The 27,425-nt window shown below is 39.7% G+C and overlaps 1 protein-coding gene and 1 long non-coding RNA gene across 10 annotated transcripts in view; one reads left to right on the top strand and one right to left on the bottom strand.

Moving 5' to 3' along the window:
- Positions 1 to 25,641, top strand: part of KBTBD3 (kelch repeat and BTB domain containing 3) — a 38,998-nt gene extending 13,357 nt beyond the window's left edge. The window contains exons 1-5 of one of the 8 annotated variants that reach the window (XR_007145047.1): positions 8,161 to 8,298; positions 13,456 to 13,700; positions 18,113 to 19,664; positions 21,491 to 21,604; positions 21,968 to 25,641. Coding sequence is in view for 6 of the 8 variants with exons in the window: in XM_047824263.1 (XP_047680219.1) it covers positions 13,480 to 13,700; positions 18,113 to 19,664; positions 21,491 to 21,547 (1,830 nt within the window). In the remaining 2 variants the exon portion in view is untranslated. Of the gene's footprint in view, positions 1 to 8,160; positions 8,299 to 12,266; positions 12,298 to 12,618; positions 12,916 to 13,455; positions 13,701 to 18,112; positions 21,301 to 21,490 lie in introns of those variants that run through there. The other 7 variants (XR_007145046.1, XM_047824262.1, XM_047824264.1 and 4 more) reach the window with 7 other exon arrangements.
- The window catches only part of LOC125147193 (uncharacterized), a 46,885-nt gene continuing 25,383 nt past the window's right edge, over positions 5,924 to 27,425 (bottom strand). Inside the window, exons 4-7 of one of the 2 annotated variants that reach the window (XR_007145051.1) lie at positions 13,869 to 13,942; positions 8,841 to 10,063; positions 7,904 to 8,269; positions 5,924 to 6,253 (exon numbers count right to left, since the gene is read on the bottom strand). This is a non-coding gene — a long non-coding RNA (uncharacterized LOC125147193). Of the gene's footprint in view, positions 6,254 to 7,903; positions 8,270 to 8,840; positions 10,064 to 13,868; positions 13,943 to 27,425 lie in introns of those variants that run through there. The other variant, XR_007145050.1, reaches the window with a different exon arrangement.

The following is a 27,425-nucleotide window of genomic DNA, read 5'->3' as shown; positions in this document are numbered from 1 at the left end:
CAGGGCTTTCTATTTGGGCAAGGAGGCTGCCTGAGCCCTGAGGTCAGACTTGGTGCCGATGGCTGGAAACTGTTGGTTTCCTGCCCATGCACAGCTGTGGGATGGGCTCTGTGGCTGCATGGATTCTCTGGTTAAACTTCCTACTCAGGCCGACTGGGTGCTACACTCAACAGTTAGGCAGGGCTGCAAAGGTGCTTCCTTGCCTGAGTGGAGTTGTACAACAGGCTCCATAGCCCTTTAGCTTGATGGCCAGGGGCCTGAATCCAGCAGAGAGCTTCTCACCAAACTCCTTGCTCAGACACTACTACCACCTTTGCTGTGAAGGTGGAAAGAGCTGCTGGCTTGGCTCTCTGCTCACCTGCTGCTGTAAGCTTGGCTACAGGTTGGGCTATACAACTTCCCAGGTGCTCTGGTTAGGCTTGCTTGTTGGGCAGGGCTGGAAACTGTATTCAGTGCAAGGCAGGGCTTCACATTTGGGCCACGTAACAGCCTTCACAGCCAGTTAGGCTTGGTAGTCAGGGACTTCAATCAGGCAAAACACGTTGAGCTCTCTGGCCAGACGGGTTCACCACCTGGGCTCTGCAGACCGGCAGAGATGTTGCTAGATGCTCCTCTCAAGTGCTGCTGAGCTGTTCAGTTTCTCAGATGCTCTGCTCAGGTTTCTCGGTGAAGCTGGGCTGGGGGCTGCACTCAGCAGTGAGCAGGACTAAGATTTAGCTGTTCTGCCAGGCAGGGTGGCAGGACAGGCTCCGAGGCCAGCAGGACTGGTTGTCGGGGTCTTGAATCAGTCACAACTTCACACTGGGTTCCCTGGTCAGATGGGGTCACGATCTTGTGGTTAGCTTAAGAAACAGCCAAATAATTTCCATTATCAACATGTGAATGATATGGTATCTCGGTGCCCTCTCAATCATCTGATGTAACCAATATTTTTTTATTAGCCATTGTAATGGATGGGGTTGTATTTCATTGTGGTCTTAATTTTGTATTTCCATGATTAACGATATTAAACATATCTTCATGTGTTCATCTCTTGATTTTCTTTGGTAAAATACCTCTTCCTATCTTTTGCCCCCTTTTTAATTGAATTGTTTGTTATTTTACTGATGGGTTTTGAGAATTCTTTATATTAATAGATATCAATCTTTTATCAAATTTCATTTGCAACTATTTTCTCCCAGGCTGTAGATGGTCTTTTCATCCTCTTAACAGGATCTTTCACAGAGGAAATGAAACATACTCAGTTTTGATAACATTCAAGTAACATTTTTCCCTGTTTTGTGAAGTGTGCTTTTAATGTCATAGATCTAAAACTCATTGACTAACCCTTTGTCACAAAGATTTTCTCCTATATTCTAAAAGTTTTAGTTTTTACATTTCACATTTAAGCCTATGATCCATTTTGAGTCAATTTTTGTATTAAATGTGATATTTAGATCAAGGTTCACTTTTTTGCCTGTGAATATTCATTTGCTTCAACACTATTTGTTAAGAGATTATCTTTACACTATTGAATTGCTTTTGAGCTGTGTCATAAATTGGTTCATTTTACTTGAATGGGGCTATTTATTAATTATATATTCTGTTCCACTGATCTGTGTGTCAGTCTTTCTCCAATATCACAGTTTGATTAATGAAGCTATATAATAAGTATTGAAATCAGGTAGACTGACTCTTCCAACATTACTGTTATTTTTCAAAACTGTGTTAGCTGTTTTAATTTCCTTGTCTCTCCATAGAAGTTTTAGAATAATCCATGTCTACAAAAAGATCTTACTGAGATTTTGATAGGAATTGTGTTAAATCTGCACATCAGTATAGGGAGAATTGACATATTTACTATGTTGATTTTTCCAGTTTATGAACATGGTACAATCTGTCAACTTATTTAGGCCTCTTTGGTTTCTTTTGTCAGCATTTTGTAGTCGCAGTGTATAAGTCTTGTACTCGTTTCAGTAGATTTTATATCCAAGTCTTGTCTTTCTTTTCCTTTCCTTTTCCTTTTCCTTTTCCTTTCCTGCTATTGTAAATGGTATTATAATTTAAACTTTGGCTTCCATGTGTTGATTGCTAGTTTATAGAAGAAACATTGATTTTGTATGTTGCTCCTATATCCTGTGGCATTGCCGAACTCCTTTATTAGATGTATGTATATTTTGTAGGTTACTTGGGATTTTGTATGTAGACAATCTTATCATCTGTAAGTATAGAGGCAGTATGTTCCTTTCAAATGTATAAGCCTCTTGTAGAATTTTGTTGCCTCAGTGTGCTGGCAAGGACTGCCAGTACCATGATTAATAGCAAAGGTAAGAGTGGACATACTTGCCATTTTCATCATAGAGCAAAAGCGTTCAGTCTCTTACCATTTAGTATAATGTTAGCTATAGATTTTTTATAGATATTCTTTATCAGGTTGAGGAAGTTCTTCTCTGTTCTTTGCTGAAAGGTTTTTTCGTGAATAAAAGTGGGATTTCTCAATGATTTTACTGTGTCAATTGATACAGTTACATGATTTTTCTTTTTCACTTTGCTTCAACACTGGATTACATTAATTGATATTTGAATGTTGAACCACCCTTACATCCTGGGATAAAACTACTTGGTCTTGGTCTTGTGCATAATTCGTTCTAGATACTGCTGAATTATTTTTCCTGATTTTTAAAAATTTATATATTTATGAGGGATATTGATCTGTGGTTTTGTTTTTCCCTTTCTTTGTTTTTGTATTGTCTTTGTCTGGGGTACCACATTAGTACTGACTTCATAAAATTACTTGCAAAGTGTACCCTCCTCTTCTGTATTCTGGAGGAAATTATATAGATTTGGTATTAACTTTTAAAAAACTTTTGGTGAATTTAATTCCCTTAATAAGAAATTACAGGGCTGTTCAAATTTTATATTTCATCTTGAGTGAGTTGTGGTAATGTGTGGATTTTTGAGGAATTAGTCCATTTCATCTGCCCTACTGAATTATTACATGTAGAGTTGCTTCTAGTATTCCTTTCTTTATCCTTCTGATTAACTTCAAGGTGTGTAGTGATTCCCCTATTGCATTCCTGATATTAGTAATTTATGTCTTCTCTTTTTTGTTCTTTGTCAGTCTTGCTAGAGGTTTGTCTATTTTATCAAACCTTTCAAAGAATAAGTTCTTTATTTCCTTTGCAGTTTTCTATTTTGAATTTTGTAGATTTCTTCTCTTTATCATTTCCTTTAACCTGTCTACATTGAGTTTATTTTGCTCTTCTTTTTGAAGTTTCTTGAGGTTGAAGCAAAAATTATAACTGTCTATGTAAGGGTTATTTAAATCAATTATATAATAAGGATATGAGGGAGAGTAAAGGGAAGTAAAAGAGTGTAAAGCATATACACTTTATAATGACACTGGTAAAATGTTTAAACAAGTATTTGTTATATACTATATACACACCATATATAATATATATATGTGTGTGTGTGTGTGTGTACATATGTATATATACACACATATACACACATATATATGTAATACTTAGAACAACCACTAAAATGTCCATACAAAGAGATATGCTCAGTCACTATAGCCAAATCAAAATGGAATTTAAAAAGGTTCAAGTAACCCAAAAGAAGGCAGAAAGAATAAAGATAAATTAAAACTAGAGAAACATAAAACAACCAACCAAAAAGCAGCCCTAAGTATTACCATATCAATAACTGCACTAAATATAAGTGGTCTATATACGTCAATTAAAAGATAGAGATTAGCAGAGTAGGCTTTTTTAAAAATGATCCAACTTTATACACTTCCTATAAGTCATTCATTTCAAATAGAATGATATAAGTAGGTTGAAAGTCAAGGATGAAAAAATATACACTATGCAAGCAGTAATTAAACGGTTGTGGTTATATTATACCAGATAAAGTAGACTTCAGCAAGGAAAATTATGAGGGACAGAGAGGAATATTATGTGTTAATCCACCTAGAAGACATAGCAAACCTAATTGTTTATGTACCAAACAAGAGAGCTGCAAAATATCTGAAGCAAAAACTGATAGAACCAATAAGAAAAATAGACACATTTACTTTTACAGCTGGAGACATTAATACTTCTCTCTCAATAGGACAAGAAGACAGTCAGAAGTGACACAGAAGAACTCAACACCATTAACGAATATAATCTAATCAGCATTTATAGAATACTCCACCTAACAAAAGAACCCACATTATTTTCAAGTGCCATGGAACATACAGCAAGAGTAACTGTATCCTAACCCACAGGACAAACCTCAAAAGACTTAAAAGAACTGAAATCACACAGACTATGTAATTGCTCACTGAGGCATATCTGTAAAGGCTGCTTTAAAATTCCTGATAGAGGGGCGCCTGGGTGGCGCAGTCGGTTAAGCGTCCGACTTCAGCCAGGTCACGATCTCGTGGTCCGTGAGTTCGAGCCCCGCGTCAGGCTCTGGGCTGATGGCTCAGAGCCTGGAGCCTGTTTCCGATTCTGTGTCTCCCTCTCTCTCTGCCCCTCCCCCATTCATGCTTTGTCTCTCTCTGTCTCAAAAATAAATAAATGTTAAAAAAAAAAAAAATTAAAAAAAAAAATTCCTGATAGATAATTCTGACATCTCTGTCCTGTGTCGGTGTCTGTTGATTCTTCTCTCTTTCAACTTGGTATATTCCTGGTTTGGGGATATACTGGATATTTCATAATAAGACTCTAGATCCTATTTATATCTTATATTTTGGTGGGTCTTTTCTGACACTGCTCTGTTGAGTTAAGGCCACCAGCTCATTACTGCTGTGTTGGGATAGAAGTCCAGATTTTCCACCTCACCTCTTGGTCATCTGGGATAGGAAGGGCTCTTTTTACTGCTGGATGGAGTTGAGAGTTCAGGCTCCCCTCTTTGCATCCTCTGATACCACTTTGGCCGAGAGAGGGAGGGGCACATCCCCTGGCAGTGAAAAGTCCTACATCTTCAGTGGGCCTCTGGCTCCACCCCAGGAAGGACAGGGAGGAATGCCATTTTACTTCCAGGTAGGGTGGAATCCAAGATCCCATGTGTCACATGACCTCCACTGATGGTGGAGAGGAAGTGGGGGACACTTGCTACCCCTGGGCTACCCACTCTGCCTTCCCATGGATAGGAAGAGGAGAGTTGACGCATCTCATTACATCCTGGGAAGGGTGGGATGCTAGGCTCTCCATTCCACTTTTGCTGACGTGGGTGCCTGTAGATAGTCAGTTTTTCCATCATGTTTGTCAAAACTCTTCTTACTAGGTTGCTCCTGCCCCCGGTCCTATGGCTAAAGAGATCAGGTTTCTCTCGGAGCTCTTTATGCATGTGCCCGCCCAGTCGTGTTCGTGTTTTCCACTTGTTCAGTATCTGGGATATCTTAGGCAAAAATAAAACCCAAGGAACTCACCACTGTATTGTTCTTGGGTCCCACGTTCACTAGCCAGTCTGCCTATTTCTCTCCACCTTTCACCATCTGCATAGGTTTATGATATATGTTTTTATATGTGTCCAGGGTTCTCAGTCATTTTTAGCAGCAGAAATAGTGCCAAGCATGTCTACTCCACCTTACTGGAAGACAAAGCCTCACTGTTTTTATAGGAGTAATATTTATAAGAATTAAATACTGTGTGAAACCCAGGGATCAGCACCTGACACAAAGTACTGGCTCTATAAATGTTAGCTATTTTTATTATCCTGTATATCTTTCTTATTCAGAATGATGTTAAACTGCCATGGTAACTTTTTTGGCCAGTACATTTATGGTTGGATCTTAGGCACATGAAAAGGACTCTATACTTTCATTTAATATTAATATCTATGTCCAGAAGAGCATTGAAAAGAGTATAAACTTTGAGTTAAGCAGGTTTCTACTGGTTTTACATCTTTATGCTCATCATTCAATCTTGAGCCTCAACTTCCCATTTTGTAAACAGTCATTATTACCAAAGTTAAATTATAAACGCTGAATGAAATAACTATATAAATTACTTACTATAAATTCTAGTACCTTCAGGCTTGTTATATCACTAAATAACTATAAAAGTTGAGAGTCTCTAACCATTTACTTGCCTATCAATGTTTACCTGTTAACAGAAATGGAAGTTTCACCATATAGTATTGTTCTTTGATGTACTGGTTTAAAGGTCCGGAAAGATGTGCTTTGTGGTATGGATGTAGGTGCCGAATGTAGATTGTTGTCATCATTTATCTCGATTGTCCCCATGTTGCCACTCTCTCCTCAGTGTATTTCTCCCATCTCAAACAAAAGACAACAGAATTTCCTAGAATCCACCTACTCCTCTAGTCCTTACCTCACTGAACTTCTTTAAAAAATAATTTATACAAATTTGTGTCCAGTATTCCCTTTTAAAACTACTATAATCTGACCTCTCCTCACCCCACCTCCGAATGATCAACATTGTCTTTTCAGTCCTTACCTTGCCTAACCTTTCTCAGCTTTGGATGATGTAACTACTTCCTACGTGAAATTCTCTTCCTGTGCTTTCCATCACCACTCCTAATTTTCCTCCATTTCTGTCCCTGCTCTTTGTGAGTTTTTCCTTAGCTATAGAACTTCCTCACCTTGTGTCTTCCACAAATTGTACTTTCAACTATATCTCCAGTTCATCTAGACTGTCACCTGGCAGGTAGCAGGTGCTACATGAATAATTCTTTTCAACTAAACGGTCTTTCCCTTAGGGTTAGTTATCATTGGAGTTCCATTCTCAGCCCTCTTTCTCTACTGATTCTACTTATTTTTCTTGATTGATTTGTATCCATTTCAGTGGCTTTACTTATCTTGTGGATTGAGTTCCCCTATCCCTTTCATAAACTTTCCAACACCCTTTCTCTTCAATAGCACTTATAATTATTATGATTAAAGAAAGTCTACATATATAAATGTGCTTAAACCAAGTTAAGAAAATAGAAAATTTCAGCTTCTGTATGAAGCCATTCTATATGAAGTAACCATGGCAGTCTTTAACTTTTAACCACTTTACCAAAATGAATGCCTATGCATAATGCTAATGTATTAGTTTGATACTTGACAGTTTCCACTAAGTAGTTTTACTTATATTACTAGACATAGAAATAAAAATTACTGTATACTATATCATTGGGCTCACTTTTTATCCATGAATTATGATCCTCAATGATTGATTTAATCTAACACAAGTTACAAGTTCCTTATATATGTATAATTAGCTATAAAAAATTACATATAAATTATATATACACACATGTTTATTAAAAAGTATTACAAACCGTTGTTGCCTTAATTAAACATTGTACAGGAGATCCTAGCTACTTCTGTAGTAGAAGAAAAAGAAATAATGCCTGTAAAAAAACAGTAAAGAGAACAAGCAAGCCCCATTGGCTACAAATGATATAGTTTTTTATGCAGAAAACACAAAAGAATCAACAGATATTTAGATTAATAAATATACTTGAGTTGCTGGGATTAAAATTAATACGCATTAATTAAAATAATCCTATTTGTTGTAATAGACACATCTCAGTGGCTTAACAAAAACGAAAATTTCTTATCCAATAAAAAAACAATGTTTGGATTTTTTTTAATTGATATTACTCATACCAGTGAATGCTACCTTCGATGGTAAGTGCAGTGAGAACAGGAGCCACATCTTGGTTACTCACTGCTGTATTCCTAGCAGAATGATGTTTCTAAAATATAAATCCAATGGTGCAATTCCTCTCCTATTTAAAGTCCTTCTAAATATTCCTCATTACCTCTAGAATGAAACCCAGGCCCCTTGCATGGTAGCCAGACCGCGTGAGCCAGGCCGTTTACTATTTCAGCTTTATCTGCCCCATCTCTGGTCCTCAACATGGTGTCTCTCCCAAGGGGCTGTGATAACTCTGTCATCCCTATCTCTCCACTTACCATTTTTTTCTCTTGGAAATGTCTTCCTCACCTTCTTCGGTAACCATCTTTCGTTTTTTCTTTAACACCTCCAGTACCACATCCATCAGAATGTCTTCCTTCATCCTCTCCCCTCTGCTTTGTCCTCCTCCTCCCTGAGAGCAAGTCTGAGATTGTCCTTCCTGCCTCCTTGATACTCTTACCATGTCAGTTTTGACGCTTACCACATTTGTTACTTCTTTCTTTCCCTGTGACCCATTTATCTTCATATGCCCAATGCCCACATGGGTTTGAAGCCCCGAGGATATTCAATAAAACTGCACAGAGGAGGCAAGATCCGAGTGGAGGCACTGCAGCAATTCAAGTGAGAAGAGTGATAGATTCATCCTGAAGAATGGCAGCGGGGTGGAGAAAAGGTGGTGGTTTTAAAATAGATATGGTTGGTGGAGGAGGATTTCTGAGTGTCTGGCTTGGGCAGTAGAGATGCTCTTCATCTCAATGGAAACATATAACGAACAGAGCTTGGGCGGGGGGGGGGGGGGGCGGGGGGAATCAGCATATTACTTAAACTTTGGTAGTTTCCAGTGGTAATCATGGCCACATTAAAGAATTGGAAAATAGACGTATTTTTTAATGTCCCTAAAAATATTTTTTAAAGTTAATTGTATGTATAGATACACACGCACATGTACGTGATCACATGCAGAATGAAAGTGTTGTGTTCAGTATCTACCCACCTCCTTCCCTCCGTCTCCCCCTCACTAGACGGCTTGAAGGTCAGGGTAGCAATCTCTGCTTTACATTATCCCATGTGGATCACACAGCCTTGTCAACACCTATCATCCTAAACTTTGAAAGAACTTTTACAACCCAAGAAGAATCTAAGATTATAGGAGATGAGTGTGTATTTCAATCTTCAGCATCTAACTTCCTCTGTCAGAGAGATTTAAATACATACCTTTAAATGGATGAGAATTGAGAGCAGTTCCAGGGGGTGTCTAGGCGATGCGGACTGCATCTCCCAACCAATTCTGTGGTTCTCTGAGGCAGGACGAGCAGAGACCCTGCATTGCTGTTACAGATCACTGATGCACCAGCCCACTGCTAGACGTGAGAAACAGACCGGGAGATACACCTTGGTCTCACTGTGTGGCTGAGAAGATGCTTTGACCCTTTGCACAGCATTAAGTCACATCTGTCTCTCTTATATAGATCATGCCTGCTTCTCTGCCCCGTGTACTCTTTTATGTAGTGGACGCACTCCTGGCCTCTCCCTCCAGTGTCACGGAGGCAGTAGGAGAGGCTGGCTCAAGTCTGAAGCAGGGCTATGTCTTCTGTCCACTGATCTGGCACTTCAGAGAAACTCTTACAGTGACAGCACTTGTGTTCAACTCTTCTCTTCAGCTTAGCAATTACTAGAAAGCTGCCTCTCTCACTCTTCTCCCCACCACGTGAGGAATGTAAACCTCCTGGTTAATGTCAATTAAGTGATTTCCTTGGCTGTTGTGTTAAATTTTTGGTAGAAAGTAAGTACCAAATTCCACTTATCTAGCACATACTAAATGCTCAAGTATGTATTATCTTCACTCTTCTCAACAGTACAACGACTGACGGGTACAGTTTGTCCCTATTTTACAGAAGGAAAAAATGAGAATCAAAGACCAGAAGTTCCTGGCCTCAGATATTTCACAAGTCAAGTGCTGAAGCAGCACGGAGCTCATCTCTCCAATTCTGAAGCCTGTTCATCCTACTGCTCACATTATATTACAGCCCTGGGAAAATGGATGACTTTATAGTTCTTAGAAAAGGACGAAAAAATATCCATAATTTTAATAACAGAGTTTTACAAGTGGCTTAAGAGGCATGCCTTGCGAGGTGAAGAATTACTCCTGGGGTGGCAGCCCTACACAATTCTCTGTGCACCCCACTCTAACTTGGGTTATATGTTCTTTTCCATCTATGGTCAGATACTGTTAACATTGTTAAGATTTGTAATGTTGTGATGATTAATTACTATATCAACTTAACGGGGCCATAGGGTGCCCAGACATTTGGTCAGATATTATTGTGGGTGTTTCTGTTGAGTGAGCTTCCAGATGAAGTTAACACTTGGACAGACAGACTGGGAGAAGCAGGTTGTCCTTCCTCATGAGGGTGGGCCTCATCCAATCAGTAGAAGACCTGGATAGGACAAAATTGCTGAGTAAGACAAACCTTACCCGAGTGCTGAGTTGAGACAACCATTGCTGCCTTTGGACTCAAACTGAAAAAGTCAGCTGTTCCCAGCTCTCCAGGCTGCCCAGCTTTCAGACTGGAGCTTACACCACCAGCTGCCCTGGGTCTCCAGTGTGCCAACCACAGATTCTGGGACCTCTATAATTTTGTGAGCCAAGTCCTTATTTTTTATAGACACACAAGTACCAGCATGTGTGTGCATGTGTGTCTACACAAAACCAACAGGCTTGTAACCTGTAGGTTCACTGACTCTGTTTCTCTAGAGACCTCTGACCAATACAACTGTTTTCTCCCTGCCTTTTCTTCAGAACTGACCCTAAACCTCTAATTATCTCTCTCCCTTCCTGACACCCACACTTATTATGTCTCCCTACTTACAACTACTTTAGAACACTGCTCACTGAATTACTGCAGGTAACTTACTTCTCCAATAATACTGCCAATTCCATCCTATTACTCCCCCACTTGTACACGCACATGCTCTCTCATGCATGTGCACACACTGTTCTTCCTTCATATACTACAGAAGCCATCCAACTGAACTTCCATGATAAGGAAAATATTGTGCATTTCTGCTGTACAACAGAACAGCCACAAGTGTTGGTGGAGTTCTCGAGGGAAACCAGGTGGAGACATAGACGGACAGATCTGCTATAAGTTGGTTTCCATGATCATTGAGTGTGAGAAATCCCAAGATCTGCGGCCCGCAAGCTGGAGGCACAGGAGAGTCGACAGCACCATTACCATCCATGACTCAGTTCAGACAGGAAGCCTGAAGCTCCAACTCCTTGACATCCAGGCAGACAGACAGAATTCCTTCTTGGCCTTTTGTTCTATTCTGGGATGGACTGGATGAGTCCCATTCACATTACGGGGTGGTGGGGGAGGGCAGGGCAGCCTGCTTTACTTACTCTCCCAATTCAAATGTTAATCTCCTCCAGACGAACACCCCCACGGACACACCCACAAACACTACTTAGCCACATATCTGGACACCCCATGGCCCAGTTGTGTTGACACATAAAACTAACCATCACTACATATGGCTACTGATTACTTAAAATATGGCTGCAGCAACTACATTTTTAATTTAATTTAATTTTAGGTAATTTACATTTAAATAGTGATACATGGCTCATGGTTACTATATTGGACAAGAGAGCAGTAGATGGCTCAGTCCTAGAGCTTTAATTGATGTTGTAGGACCACTGGGTATATAGCTCCCACCCGGGCCTGAAACGCTTTCTCTGGGAGAACCCAGCCACCGTGACACTGCCATGCTATGAGGGAGTATAGGCTGGCCACATGGACAGAGTGCACATAGACAGACACCGTCAGTTCTAGCCATCCCATTTGAAGCATCCAGAATGGGAAGGAAGGAAGCATGTTGGACCTGTAGCCCAGTCAGGCCTTCAGATGACCTCAGCCAGAGCTCCCATCTGACTCTAAGTATATGAAAGTCCCAGAGCAAGAAGCTCCAGTGAAACCCACAGAACCATGAGATACAATAAACTGTTGTCTTAAGCCACTAAGTTTAGGATGATTTGCAAAGCACTAGATAACTGGGATAAAAACATACTAAGGGAATCAATGTTCCCTATTTCTTTGGCTCCCTAGTTCTCAGGCTTCTTTTCCTTTCTGATGACTCAGGGATCATTTCTAGTTTGCTACTAGACAAGTTTCTCTGAACGGGTAGAGAACCTGTTTCCCACTTTCTTGCTTTTTGGTGGGTAAACTTGTTTGCATAGAATTGAATCTGCAGTTTGGCAAAGTCACGGTTGTCTGGCCTTCAACTGTCTTAGATTTCTGATCGCATGTTTAAAAGGCCTTTTTTAGTGAAGTTATACTGTTTTCTGTCCTGCTTTCAAATAGGCCAACTTGGTTAAAAAAAAAAAAAGAGAGAGAGAGAGAGAGAAAGAACTAAATAAAATGACAAATGATGAAGGAAAAATAACAACCAACACCGTGGAAATACAATCATAAGAGAATATTCTAAAAAGCAGTAAGCCAACAAATTAGACAACGTAGAAGAAATGGGTAAATACCTAGAAACATAGAAACTACCAAAACTGAAACAGGAGGAAAGAGAAAATTTGAAAGGCCAATAACCAGCAAGGAAATTGAGTCCAAAATCACAAACCTCTCAACAAACAAAAGTCCGGGACCAGATGACTTCACAGGTGAATTCTACCGAACATTTAAAGAGGAGTTAATATTCTTAAACTTTCCCAAAAAATATAATGGAAGGAAAACTTCCAAATTCATTTTTTTAGGCCACCATCACCCTGATACCAAAACCAGATAAAGATTCCACTAAAAAGGGGAACTACAGGCCAATATCCCTGATGAACATGGATGCAAAAATTCTCAGTAAAATACTAGCGACTGGAATCCAACAATACATTGAAACGAATCATTCACCACAGTCAAGTGGGATTTATTCCTGGGCTGCTGGGGTGGTTCAGTATTCACAAATCAATCAACATGATCCACCACATTAATAAAAGAAAGCACTAGAACCATTGGATCATTTTAGTAGAAGGAGAAAAAGCATTTGATGAAGTTCAACATCCATTCTTGATAAAAACCCCTCAACAAAATAGGGTTAGAGGGAACATACCTCAACATAAAACCCATCTATGAAAACCTCACAGCTGACTGACATCATCCTCAATGGGGAAAAACTAAGAGCTTTTCCTCTGAGGTCAGGAACAGGACAAGGTTGTTCCCTCTCACCGCTTGGATTCAACATAGTGCTGGAAGTCCTAGTCATAGCAATCAGACAACAAAAAGAAAAGGTATCCAAACAGGCCAACATGTATCAATGCTTGCCTTTTTGTTCCTTTCTAAAGGCCCTAACTAGTTAACACAGTGTAACACTGATCTTTTTCAATTATTTCTGTCTTGAAAGTTGAACCCCAGAAGGCTATGCTTCAAGATCGATACTTTAACATCAGCTATGCTACCAGAAGAAAAGGGATGGGAGGGCAGAGGGATGTGTTGGGTATATACCCATGTGATGGCTACTATAAAATAATACCTCTTATGTGTAACAAGACTAGTCATGTGGGGAGATCCTATATGAGCTATATATATAAATTATAAATGGTGCTATTTGACACAATTGTATGGCTTGAACTTTATGCCTCAATTTAATATAGTCTTTTATTTTCTAGTGAACTCAATATTTATAAAAGTTCAAAAGAAATTCATGAAAACAAATGTTTAGATCAAGGTTTATTATGATCTTAGAATTTTTGTGTAATTGACATTAAACAAAGTTTGGATCCGAAATTTCGTCAGGACTCTACTACATCAGTGATTGTTTTTCTTTCCAGTTCTAAGAACAATTGGAATTGGCTATGGATAATTCATATCATCTCAACCAACGAAACTCATGTAATGGACTTCCATCTGAGAAGAAAAACAACTTCCTTGTGTCTGAAGATCATGGACAGAAAATCTTAAGTGTACTACAGAATTTTAGAGAACAAAATGTCTTTTATGATTTCAAAATAATCATGAAAGATGAAACAATCCCATGTCATCGTTGTGTCTTAGCAGCATGCAGTGACTTTTTCAGGTACTGTACCTTGTCTGTGACTCAGATTTTGTGTTATTACACTTATTTGTCATAACTGCTGAATTTCTCCCCTACAGAAGCATGCAGTGGTAATTTTTAATTCTTAAAAAAAAGCTAATTATAACCTAGATTAATTAATGATTTTTGAATATAAAAATTTAAGACTACCTTTTTTAAAAACTCAGGTCTTCTCAGATCAGCATTTCCCAATGTTGTATTGGACACTGGTTCTTTGAAATGTTCTGGGGGAAAAAAAAAAAAGAAACTTGTTTTGATCCAGAGTCCATTTTATTTGGGGGAATTCTTGCACTGTGCCATTTAGAAAAAGAGGAAAGGATGGATAAAATATGGAAGTATAGTTCAAAGAAAACAAAGAGGCTGAGAGGAAAACGGATTTCAGTCATGTACTATATCCAAGGATTGTTCCAGGGAGAGGGGTGCTCATACAGATATTTCAAAGTTTCTCCTCTCTTTGTTTGACAAAGGGGAAAATTACCTCCAGAAGCATTTCTGGAGAATACCCAACTTTTCTGATTCTAGGCAACCTTCTGAATAGAATTTGGTTCTGAATAGAATGTCCTAGTCATGAGCCTGTACGATTCCACTGTGGTGACAGTGGTTGTGGAGTCTGCAAGGGTAAGTGTTGGATGCATGACCTTGCTACGGTCGCAGCTGTTTCACGGTCATACCATCCCGCGAGGCCTCTTGGTCACACACAGACCTCTCTTGGTGACATCCTGGCCTCCAGCCCTCCAGTCATACTGCCATAAACTTCATCCCGGTTGTGGTATTTGCATTATATTCGGTTTTGGAAGTAATTTGTATTCAAAGTAAGCAGGCCTTAAATCTCTAGTAAATAAAATTGGTAAAAACATAGTAAGATTTAAGATGTAAATACACTAATCCTTACTTTAACTCCTGTTTTACTGCCAGCATCTGATTAGACCTCACCGTTACTGCTCTGGAGCGAATCCTCTAAAAGTTTAGTACTGATACTCCCCTGCCCCTGGGGGGTCCCCTGCCGGAGGTGGGAGCAGTGGCCCAGGGCCGCACCTGGGTCACTGGGGAAGCGCCTCTGGCCTAACTGGAGTCTGCTTCTGACCCTGTAACCTCAGCTGTTCTCCCAGTCCCACTGGAGCCCTCGCTGTCCCTATGTTCTGCCACACCCTGGTGCCACCAGTGTCCCAGCTCTCTTGTATTCCACGGGTCTTCTTCCTGGTAGCTCCATTCTGCTCCCTCCCCATCCTGCCACCTCGTCATGACAGGAAGTGATGGTATAGGGATTAAGTACTTGGCCTCTTAATACACATGCCCTCAATCTAAATCCTGGCTCTGCCACTTACCAGACATGACCTTAGGCAAGTGACTTAATCTCTTCAGGCTTCAGGTTCCTGATTTGTAAAAATTAAGACCACAAAAACAGAATCTAATTCACAGAGTCATGATGAGACTTAAATAATGTATATGTAATGATTAGGACAGTGCCCACTATAGTCAACCTATTATTATTATTATTATTATTATTACTGTTTCCAAACCTAGCAAAAATGGAAAAATTCTGGTAAACACACAAGTTGATTTCCCTACAGTGTTTTCTTGTTAACAAAGTAAGTCTATGTAAGCATTTCAATTGGAAGTCCTCTACTCTTCATGGAGAAATAATTTTTTTTTAATGTTTGTTTATTTTTGAGAGACAGAGACAGAATGTGAGTGGGTTAGGGGCAGAGAGAGAGGGAGACACAGAACGAAGCAGGCTCCAGGCTCTGAGCTGTCAGCACAGAGCCCTACACGGGGCTTGAACCCACGAACCTTGAGATCATGACCTGAGCCAAGGTCGGATGCTCAACCGACTAAGCCACCCAGGTGCCCCAGAAATTATTTATTAATTAAATGTATCTGCACCTAATTTTTGGCCACAATATTTTCAGGTACTCCTAGCTTTTATGGATCTACTTTAAAAAAAAAAAAAAAAAACTGCTGTGAAAACAGAACAATATATTTTAAAATTTTTCTCCCTGCTTTGAAGTAACACAAATGGCAGTTTTATAATGACCTAGATTAGATATATTATATATAGTATTATATTTATTATATATAGCATTTTACTAAAGGAATACTAAATTTACTGTGAGTTTACCAAAGTTCATATAAAACTATTAACAAATTTAGACTGAAATTCTATAATTTACATCCTTATATGATAAGGCCACTAATTCATAATAATATTTGTGTTATGATCAAATTTACTGGATATTGGGAGGAAAAATATGAAATAGCAGGAAAGTGCATAATGCATGATAAATGTACTTTATAATTGGAAAATTAAAGTTTTTGAATGAGATGTAAAGTCATGGAGAGAAGACTGAAGAAGAATCACACACACTGTATAGCCACTTTATGATTATGGTAAATTCAAGATTGATGTTAACTGGAAACTTTCAAGCTGATGAAGTATGGAAAGATGATCTTACATATGTCTTCTCAAAGAAAATGTGGAAGCTGGTGATAAAAATACACAGGATCTGATAGGAAATATTTTCTAAAAATGATAATAATAGCTAATACTTTGCATTGATTAACTCATTCCTCCTCAACTCAGCAAAGTAGATATATGTGTACCCATTTTCAGATGAAGAATTTGCAGCACAGTTAAGAAGTGCCCCCCCCCCCCACAACCGAGGTCACACAGCTAATTAGTGACATAGGCCCGATACCCACCCAGGCAGCCAGATTCTAGAGGCCAGGCTCTCACTATTACCCTATCCGTGTCCTCATAAGTCAATGTAATTATCATCACAGTTTAACATTTCTGACTTGATCTACGTTATTGAAATAGTGTATAATGTGTATAGTTTTTGTAACCGTATTTTTTTGTGTATTAGAACAGTCCAGTGGGAAGGTGTTTTGTTGTCCTTCCTTTTCCTAAGGGGTGTTCCATATTTGGAAGTCTCCTCAGATTTTTCATTTGGATAATACTAGTGCTTCTTAAACAGCTTTCATTACCCTCTAGAGTGGACTCTAAAAAATAATTTGGCTTAGGGGCACCTGGGGGGCTCAGTCAGTTAAGTGTCTGGCTCTTGGTTTTCGCTCAGGTCATGATCGCACAGCTCATGAGCTCAAGCCCCGCATCGGGCTTTGGCTGACAGCGCGGAGCCTGCTTGTGCTTTCTTTCTCTCTCAAAATAAATAAACATTTAAAAAAACCCAAAAAACTAAATTGTATTCCCCCCAGAGTACTTGAGCACCGAGGAGCACTGCTCATGGAGGTATCCTGGACAATTCGGTGCAGACACAAAGCAGTATTATACCAGAACCCAAACCAGTCAATCTCCACTCCTACTGAATGTCCAACTACTGGAAGTCCTTGCTTCTCTGTCGTAGTTCTTTCTCTTGAATCTCGACCTCCACTCATTGTGCTACCAACAACCGCCATAGCGAGTCTGTGTAAAAGTGAACGATTCTGGATATGATGTTAACTAACATAGGAATGGGTGGCAAGATTGGTCTTACCAAAACCAATAGTAAAATACATACGTCGTAGTCTCCTGCCCAACCATTTCCACATAATTTATATTTTAGCTTAAACTGAGTCCCTAAAGTTCCCACTTCCTCAGAGTCTATCACCTCTGCCAGGTGGGGAAAAATTACAACTCAGAAGAACTCTTGGGCTGGTCTGATTATTCAAATCTGAGGACCCCCCCCCCCATCTCTCAGTGGTTATTTCTTCACAAACTTACTTTGAGCCTTTTGGTTTGGCATTTAGCTTTATGACATCACATTCTCTTTTCTCCCTAAAGTGCTGTATAAAACGTGTCTCTTTAGAGATGTTTTGTGGATTTTCCACGCAGGCAGACTCATTAGAGACATCTGATACCTCACTGTATCCCATCTTCCACGTGTGTCACTGCTGCCAAACTGAAAATTCATTTGAAAGACACTTTTAAATCCTAAACCCAGAAGCACTATCTATTTTAAATATCTGTACTTATCACCTGCAGAGCTGATACTAATTAACTCATAAAAAGAGAAATTCAGCCATCAGAGAGACCTTACCCTAATTTTATGAAAGATATTTAAGAGCATTGAAATTGGCTTACAAAATACGAATCTTTTTATATATAGCCTTCTTTGGAGTAAATGCTGTACCGCAGCTATAATGTACGTATTCTGCAGTGTGGTAGCTACGTGGTCCGTGGGTTTTAAAGATAAATGATATGGTATGTAACTGTTCTAGATATTCAAATAATTTATTAAGATGGTTTAAAAATACATTGCATAACTATAAACCTGAGATTTGTGAAACATTCTATCAACCTGAGGGTAAAGGACACGTCTTTAAGGTAACCTTGAAAAGTACCACGGAATCACATACTCCTGTTTTCCTTTTCTCCTGTGTTCTCTTTCTTTCTGCAGGGCCATGTTTGAAGTGAACATGAAAGAGCGAGACGGTGGGAGCGTCACCATCACTAATCTGTCCTCCAAAGCAGTAAAAGCGTTTCTTGACTATGCCTACACTGGGAAAACCAAGATAACGGATGATAACGTGGAAATGTTCTTCCAGTTGTCATCATTTCTTCAAGTTTCCTTCCTAGCCAAAGCTTGCAGTGACTTCTTAATAAAGAGTATTAACCTTGTCAATTGTTTACAGTTATTATCGTTGTCAGACAGCTACGGCTCTCCCCGCTTGTTTGACCACGCGCTGTACTTTGTACAGCACCACTTTTCCTTACTGTTTAAATCCAGTGATTTCCTAGAGATGAACTTTGGAGTACTGCAGAAATGTCTGGAATCCGATGAACTGAATGTCCCTGAAGAAGAGACTGTACTGAAAGTGGTCCTTAGCTGGACCAAACACAACTTAGAATCAAGGCAAAAGCATCTGCCTTACTTGATTAAAAAAGTTAGATTACATCAGTTATCCGAGGAGACCCTTCAAAACTGTCTGCTCAACGAAGAGTGTTTACTCAAAAGCACAAACTGCTTTGACATAATCATGGATGCTGTTAAGTGTGTGCAAGGTTCTGGTGGACTCTTCCCTGACGCTCGACCATCCACAACTGAAAAATACATATTTGTTCACAAAACTGAGGAAAACGGTGGAGACCAATATACCTTTTGCTACAATATAAACAGTGACTCATGGAAAGTGCTGCCACAGTCACACCTGATTGACTTGCCAGGGTCTAGTCTGTCTAGTTACGGAGAGAAGATATTCCTGACGGGCGGGTGCAAAGGGCCGTGCTGTAGAACGGTTCGGCTTCATATCGCAGAGTCCTATCATGATGCGACTGACCAAACCTGGTGCTACTGTCCAGTGAAGAACGATTTCTTCCTGGTATCAGCTATGAAGACACCAAGAACCATGCATACATCAGTTCTGGCTCTCAACAGATTATTTGTCATAGGTGGAAAGACGAAAGGGTCTCAGGACATTAAAAGCCTCTTAGATGTCGAGTCTTACGACCCTCTTTCTAAAGAATGGATGTCTGTCAGCCCGTTACCCAGGGGCATATACTACCCTGAAGCGAGCACCTGCCAAAATGTCATTTATGTTCTTGGGTCAGAGGTAGAGATTACAGATGCCTTTAACCCGTCACTTGATTGCTTTTTCAAATACAACGTGACCACCGATCAGTGGTCTGAACTCGTAGCAGAGTTTGGGCAGTTTTTTCATGCGACACTAATCAAAGCTGTCCCAGTAAACTGCACACTGTACATATGTGACCTTTCCACCTATAAGGTTTATAGTTTTTGTCCAGATACTTGTGTCTGGAAGGGTGAAGGCTCTTTTGAATGTGCAGGCTTTAATGCAGGCGCAGTTGGAATTGAAGACAAAATTTATATCTTGGGTGGCGATTACGCACCAGATGAGATCACAGATGAAGTACAAGTCTACCACAGTGGCAGATCTGAGTGGGAGGAAGTCTCACCCATGCCACGAGCCTTAACGGAATTTTACTGCCAGGTGATTCAGTTTAATAAATACAGAGACCCGTGGTTTTCTAATCATTTCTGAGAGGCGTATGTGCTTAGACATCCTAAAACTATCCCAGTTCTAGAAGCCTGCCATAAATCTGTTAAGCCTAATAGCTGGTAAAAAGGTCTTTACCTCTTCGTAAAATAAAATGTACCTTCTGCTAGAGAATTACTATGAATGTATAGCATATATGACTTAGCGGTTGCTGGAAACTTAAATACAAGATACATTTACCAAAAAATTATATCGAATATAATTTAATCCTGGAGAATCCAGAATACTTAGTATTTTCATATGTAAATAAGACTCATAGGCATTGATGTCTTGATTTTGAGAGTAATTTATCCGTGAAAGACTAGTAAGAACAAATCAGTGTTCACAGATTTGTACTATTTAGAGGGGAAAAAATCTCTGTAGGTAATGAAAGTGAATTATTTGCACACTATATTATATGAAGTGAAAATTAAGTTAGAAAGAGGTGAGAAGCCTACCTTGTTACTACAGGTGTAAGAGTTACTGAATTCCCGTCCTTTCTGATCACTGCTTAGCTTCTTTTAAGCCCCTCTTCCTTTTTTCATCATCATTTTTTTTGGTCAGAAATTTTTCTAAAATGCAGTGTATTTCCCAGCCTTCTAAACTTGCGCTAAACATGGCTTGACATTTTTTACGATTCAACTCTTCATTAGGAGCATAATGTACCATGTTATAATGCCATAATGCCATTGGCAATTACTGGAATGCTTTTAAAATTGCTGGTTCTGGTAGTCCTCTGTGCTGGTTGGTTTCGATTTCTGGTGGCGGCATATCTTACTTATTTTCTGACTGAAACTCAGTAAATGAACATTCTTGATTTAATGATTACTTGTAAGTTACACCCCCTCTCAGTCTATCTTTACATGTAACCCACTGGGTGAAGTTTTGGGATTCTGGGATGGTAGTCCTAACAAACATTTTCTGTATCCTTGCCACATTCCAGCATAATTGAGGACGTAGCAAATCTGATCCCTACATAAGTGTATCATTTTGTTGCATTTCTTAAATTTGTAAATATCCAAATTTGATCTGTAGTAAGAAATGTCTGTGCTTCAGTTAGTACCATATCAGTTTTCCTTGGTGATAGATCCCAACTATAAAGCACCGTGTGGGTTTACTATTTTCATAAGGTATTCATAGTGGATTATTTTCTAAATTTAAAAAACTCACTAGGTTTTTGTATTGATTGCATTCGCAACCCGTATCCGTTAAGATGTTTAAGCACCTTTAACCCCAGTAAAGAAAGAGTAGCAATCATCCTTGCTCTCAGGTGTGACAAGATTGCATTGCAAAAGGAGTATGTTTCTTTCCTAAGTTTAAAAGATGTAACCATATTAGGTTTTAAAAGTGGAAATATACCTAAATGAAGGTCCTTTTATTATGCCATATAAATTTATTGTATAAGCTTCAAATGTTTTTTTCAGGATAGAACAGGATATTAGACTATGTTACCCTGCAATTCCAAAATCAGAGACTATCCCTAATCAGAGGACAGTTGCCTGAGAAGCATTCTGTCAAATTGGTGGTCTTCCTTCCTCCCTAAGTTGGCTCTGCCGTGTGTGTGTGTGTGTGTGTGTGTGTGTGTGTGTGTGTGTAAGAAAAACAGGAAATTCAATGACCAGTTTTGTGTGGTCTATTTGTGGCTTTGGAAACCAATTATTTAAGAAAGACCATACCACAGTGGATGACCTATGTGTGGATTGACTGAACTGTTGATTTAAGCATATATAAATAATCAAAGTATGTTTAAAATAAATAATTGTTTTCATTATTGACTCTAGGAAATGTTCATCCTTTCCAGAAAGGAAAAACTAAAGGGAAATAGAATCCCTTGCTGATCTTGTTTTATTATTCTCTCATCCTGATGTCCACCAGTCTTCTCATTGGCCATTGATGTATGGTAAAGTTTCTAGAAATATCCTTGTTGTCAAGCCTAGCTCCCTCTGCATTTAAGATACTTCCTAACACACAAGGCTTTCTGCCTTTTTTCTACAATTGCTGCAGTTTACTTGCTAATCATTTTCTTCTTATTGCCATCCCTTTACACCAGGGAAAAGTACTCTGTCTAGTCACAAAACCCCAGACTCTTCCTTTATTTCCTGTTCTTGATCCTTGGTGCTATCGCGGTCTGTGCTGGGCTTGCCTCCACTAATCACTGATGTTGTTCACTCTAATTTTGCGTCTTCTGTAGAGACAGCGCTTTCTTTTGATCTATCTGCCGTACTGAGAAATGGTTCTCTGTGTTCCAAATCCTCAAGGAACCCAACCACAGGCACGGCACACCCGGTCAATGACCGGACTGGTCACACCTTCCTGACCCTGCCAATCCCTGGCTTCACTGTCCGAGAACCATGTCTGTCATTCTGGCCTCACCCTCCGTTCCGGACCTCTGACAGGCAAGTCTCAGTGATCTCTCAAGTTCATTCTCAGTACCCCCAGAAAGAGCTGTTTTTCCTGTCTGTAAGCTTAGGTGAGAGGAAATAACATCCCTTTATCTATGGCCTCTTCCCTGAGTCCCTTTTTTTTCTTTAAAGTCCGCTGTCCTTTCATTATCATCCTTCAGCCAGTGTTGCATTGTAAGAGACAAAGTAATTGTGCTCATTATCCAAATTGCTTTCATTCTTGTGGAAAAATTCTGTTAAACATTTCTAAATCCTTTATCATTTGGTTTGCTCCACTACACTTGGATTACGCATGCAAAAAAAAATCTAATATTGTAACCTCTTCTACAACTGAAGGTAATTATATGGCATTATTATATATAAAAAAATTAAATTCAGCATTTAGATGAGATCAATTCAAAGTCAATGGACACTTGTGATCTGCAAACTTGATTTAAAATGTGGACCACCTTTTGTTCACCTGTTGCCTGTGAGACTGTGAAGTATGAAGTATACTTGCATAATCACAAGTAACTCCATTCCCGTAACAGTCAGCTCTGGTTCTGGGTGGGAAAGAGGACTCTATCACAGCTATATTCACTACATGCTACCCTTGAGGGCTAGAAACTTATTTGAGAGTGACCACATCCTGCAACACGGTTCTGTTTTTCCCAGATACCAAGAGCGGCTGAGGATGTGTGTAGTGTACCTAACTCAAGGTGTACGGTCAAAAAATCAAAGTATGGAGAAAAGCATCTATTTACAGTGTGAGATTTGGAAGCAATAAATGCAATGATTAAATATACTGCTGAACATGTAGTGTTACTTTTAAGTCTTCATTTTCAGTGTGATCGAATCCAGTACTTGGAAACTCTTTTATATTTAGAATTGAAACTAAAACCGTCTTCCAGTGGGCAGCTCTGGAGGGCACTGAAGAAATGAAAAGTGTTGAATTTATAGGGAAGCAGGTTTCCATCCAACCTAAGAAACAACTTTACTCCACAAAGCCATATTTACACGAAGACTAGTGGAACATGGCATGTGGCACAAGGTCAGCCCAATTAACTCCTATACAGGAGTGCACAACCAAAGATTTCTAGGCTCTATTTACACATTTTGGCTCAACAGTTTTCTGACCTAGGACCCATGACTTCCTCCTCCAATTTATTTAGCATTTGGGCATTCTAAGTAACTCGATTCCACTGGTCCTGCGTACTCAGTTTCTACAGGACTTGAGTTTTAAACTCCATCATTTCAAGAGCATTCTTGTGGGAGGGAATTTGCTCTTTGTTCCTTTTTTTTAATTACTCAGGAAAAAGTCTGTAAACGGTGCTGACATTTACAGTGCACTGGTAATAGGGATTTTTCCTTCCGCCTACCAATGGTGCACATTTGTTTCACAGAGAATAGAAACTGAAAGATCAGTACCTAAAATTTTCTCCTGAATTTGTGAGTTTGCTGCACATGTTGCTATATAGTTAAATGTACTGATTCTAGTTAAAGATTATGTGATTTAAAAAGTATCTTTATATCTTAAAAACCTACATGTGTTTGTAAGTCAGTTCTATTTGATGGCACTATGATGCTTCATCAGATTTAATATCTGAATAGGGAATATGCTCACGGGATGATACTCTTACACACTTAGCAAAAGATAACTCTTCTAACTCCTAGACTCCTATTCAAACTTGAAAGTCACCTTGCAATCTGATACAGCTTCTGGCCTGGTAGAGAAGCCCCCCTAAATTCCAAAGCACCCTGATGATTTTTTTTCCCATTTCTAGTTCAGTTCTTTCAGGAAGAAAGAGCTCAATGCCTTCATGTTTGAAAAGTTCTGTTAGAAAGTTCTCTTTGATATTCAAAATGCTGTTGCCTCCCCGCAGTAACTTCCAGCCCTTGGTCCTAGGGAGCTGTCTCCACAAGTATTTCAAATAGTAGTGGGTCTCCCCTTCCTCTAAAATCAAGGCCTCATTTTCCTTCTTGTTCAAATGCTTATTAACACCTTAAAACCTGCCACAATGGCCGGGGTTACAAGCCTTTTTCGTGTACAGTTGCCTCAGAAAATCTATTGGCGGCTCTCGCCTTGTTGGTGGGTTGAGCCTGACCAGCATTGCCGAATCTCTTGATAATTCTGGCATTATTTATTCCCTTAACCAGCTCTCTAGTTCTTAAACATCTAAATGTGAGCTGGAGCCTTGCTGGGTCTCTCTTCTTTTACCCCCACCCCTAACCCATCAACATTATCACAAACACAAATTTTCTAGGAAAGGAATTCTAAAGCCAAATTGTAATAAGTCTTTCAATCATTTGTCATTAGATAGGGTCTTCAGACTCTTAAAGACACTTCTGATAAAGACCTTAAAAAGTATGGAAAAATTAGAAATCAGAGCAGTCACATCCTTCGTGGTTACTGGGAAGACAATCTGCTCACAAATTAATAAGGACCAGCCTATGGTATGAGTCTGGAGCTTCACCGATGCTGTTGGCCCAACTGGATAGAGCATGGTACTTCCATGAGACAATGCCATTGTTCGATAACGCTATGTATGAATCGGGTAGCATTATTCATCCCATTAACCTTGACAACATTCCCTGCCATAACTGTCTACTGGCTCAACAAATTATGCTGTGGGTTCCAAGGGTAACAAGGTTGCTGGGATAACTCAAGAGTACAGTTCTCGGAGTATCACGGTGTGGCGTAAGTATTTCTTGCCTGTTTTCCTCATTTAGTTGGAAGTTCTTAGGAATAGGGGCATATATTCATCATTTCTGGACCTGGCAATTAGCACAGTACCTGCATATAAGTAAGACATCCAGTAAATGGACATTCTGTTGAGCCAATATATGAAGCAAAATACATTTGCTACAATTAAATTGTTACTGAGTGGGTCCCTTATAACTGTACGTTTTGCAACTTATTTTCATGTACAAAGAAAATTATTTTGATTTTAGGATTTTACATGATCACGTTGTACTTTAGTTATTTATTAATGTATATGTTAATTCTTTTTGTAATATTTGCTATCTTTCTCATGTTCAAAGTCTGAGAAAATTGGGTTAGATAATTTCTACCACAGGAGTTTTTGTTGGTATTTAGAAAAGTAAGAATGAAGGCCTTGTGGAGAGTCAGACTGCGTTACACAGTGCCCTGCCCAGCTACGGAGAACATGTACAGTTGCATAATACATGGGTAGTTGGTTCTTGAAAGTAAAATTATAGATTCAAAGTCATTTTTCCACATAATTTTTTAGTGCATAGGGATTACTTGTTCTCAGTGAATTTTAATTATAATGTCTAATTCTGTGTTTCCTTTCAAAGGTAATAATAGATAAGACAGTGACTGCAAATTTCCTTAGGAGACCTGCAACCCTCTGTGTCCCCAGTTAAAGCATAACAGAGACCTTCCCCCTTGGGGAGGTAGTGCTCCAAGCTACCGGAATACCGGACTGGCACACACGAGTAATTTTCTTCCTTTGCCTTGTAGTGGAATGTGGGCTTTGCTGTATGCTATGTGAAATAAAATCAGAAGTTTTGCTTCAGGTCCATGTGAACCGTGTTAACATGCAGTAACCCATTTCAATTCTACAAAATCATTATTAATTTATTAAAATGTATCTCAGAAAAGAACGCATTCTGTGTGTATTTATTGTTCCTGGAAATAAAAGCGGTAGATAAAGGTGGACGCTAAGGTTCTCATCTTCTTGCCACCCCCGCCCCGGATGGCCCCAAGTGGCCCTGATGAGTGTCAGGAGTACAGAGTGTGGTGGTGGAAGTTTGGGGGACTGGGGTGGGAGGGGGCATGTGAGAAGGGGCCTCTGTAGCTGGGAGAACATGACCCGCCTGTCCCTCAAGGAGGACACCCCAGTCTACAACAAGAGAATACAGCCTGTGACCTCGGATGCATCACAGGCTGCTGAGAGACGTGCGGGCCCTAAGTGAGCTAAGAGAGAACGGACCAGAGGTCCACAAGCCACAAATGACAACAGCAGAAGCTATATGTACAGGACCAAGTACGTGGCCACCCCTGCTTCACTGGACACGAGGACACAGCTTCCCAGAGCAGGCCTCCTCCCTGACCTCCTCAGCCCAAATGCTTGGGGGAAGCTAGTGAAGGGGTCCAAAGCCCGAGAGACCACACAGTACCATGAAAAGAACATAAATGTTCACACTGGACAGATCACTCACTTCCAATCCCGGTAATCTTTCTTCATTCTGCACAGGGCCATTTCCCATCATCTCTCTGGCTTCCGTTTCCTGTGTGGTGGGCTATGGTTTACTAATGACCTCGGCTCCCGGGCCCCTCTTCTGGCCTACTATCCAGGTGGAAGCAGAGTTCCCCCTTGGAAACCCAACCCTTGAAAAGCCAATGCTGTCCCTGTCCCACAGGACTACATAAGGCCAGCGGCAGGCTGAACTTCCGAGGCTCTGTGGCGCCCTCTGGCTAATCCTGGGTCCAGACTTCCTGCTCCAGACATTTTCTCCTTGCCTCCAATTCCCCATGTGCCTCCCGCTTCCGCAGTTTACTCTGCCTTCAAATCCGGATTCATCCCCTCCTCTTTAATCCCCCTAGACACAAAACTTAAAGTTTATTGAGAACACAAAGGTGTCCTAGGGACTTGGCCCGTTGCTAGGTGTTGAGTTTGCTGCCCTCCAATTGGAGGTCTCCCCTCTTGGTCAACATTTTAACACTCAAAGGGCCCCCAGGGACACTTTGCTCTTAAGTCATGGAACAGAATAGTTAACAGTCTCAGTGTGATGTACCAGCATTTGAAGCTCTTTCCCTACCTATCTGAGCCTGCTTCAATTTGCCCTTTCCCTCTCCCCACATGGGAGAAAAAAAACGAGAAAAGCCCCTCAGTGACAGAATTTAATCTCCATACTTACAGAAAATAAACTGCACAGAACATTTAAACTAGCAGTTCGTCCCCTTTCCAATCACCAAGGGTCACTTAATGCTGTGCTGTAGGCTCTCATGCACTTACAATAATTGATGCAGAATATGTTCCATCAAAAACTACTCATAGCAATTTAGCCAATGCACAGATTTTAATTGACTTGTACATACATTTTGCAAAAAAAAAAAAAAAAGTAATCCTAAAAAATAATAGGACTATAGAGTCAAAATAATGTTTATAAAGTGCTTTGAAGTTTTTGAAACTATAAAATACTGAATTTTTAGGCAATGTGGCAATAAACCAATCTACTTAATGAAGCTTAATGAATTAAAACTACAGGCAATATTTTTAAATGCTCATAAAAAAAAACCAATTTTCCAGGATAAAATTTGTTGTACTTATTAAATTTTACGATTTTAAAGACTTCTATAACGCTTGAC

This window comes from Prionailurus viverrinus, chromosome D1 (assembly GCF_022837055.1).
Source record: "Prionailurus viverrinus isolate Anna chromosome D1, UM_Priviv_1.0, whole genome shotgun sequence".
NCBI lineage: Eukaryota > Metazoa > Chordata > Mammalia > Carnivora > Felidae > Prionailurus > Prionailurus viverrinus.
The sequence above is the reverse complement of the archived record's forward strand: the minus strand, read 5'-3'. Positions and strand labels throughout refer to the sequence as shown.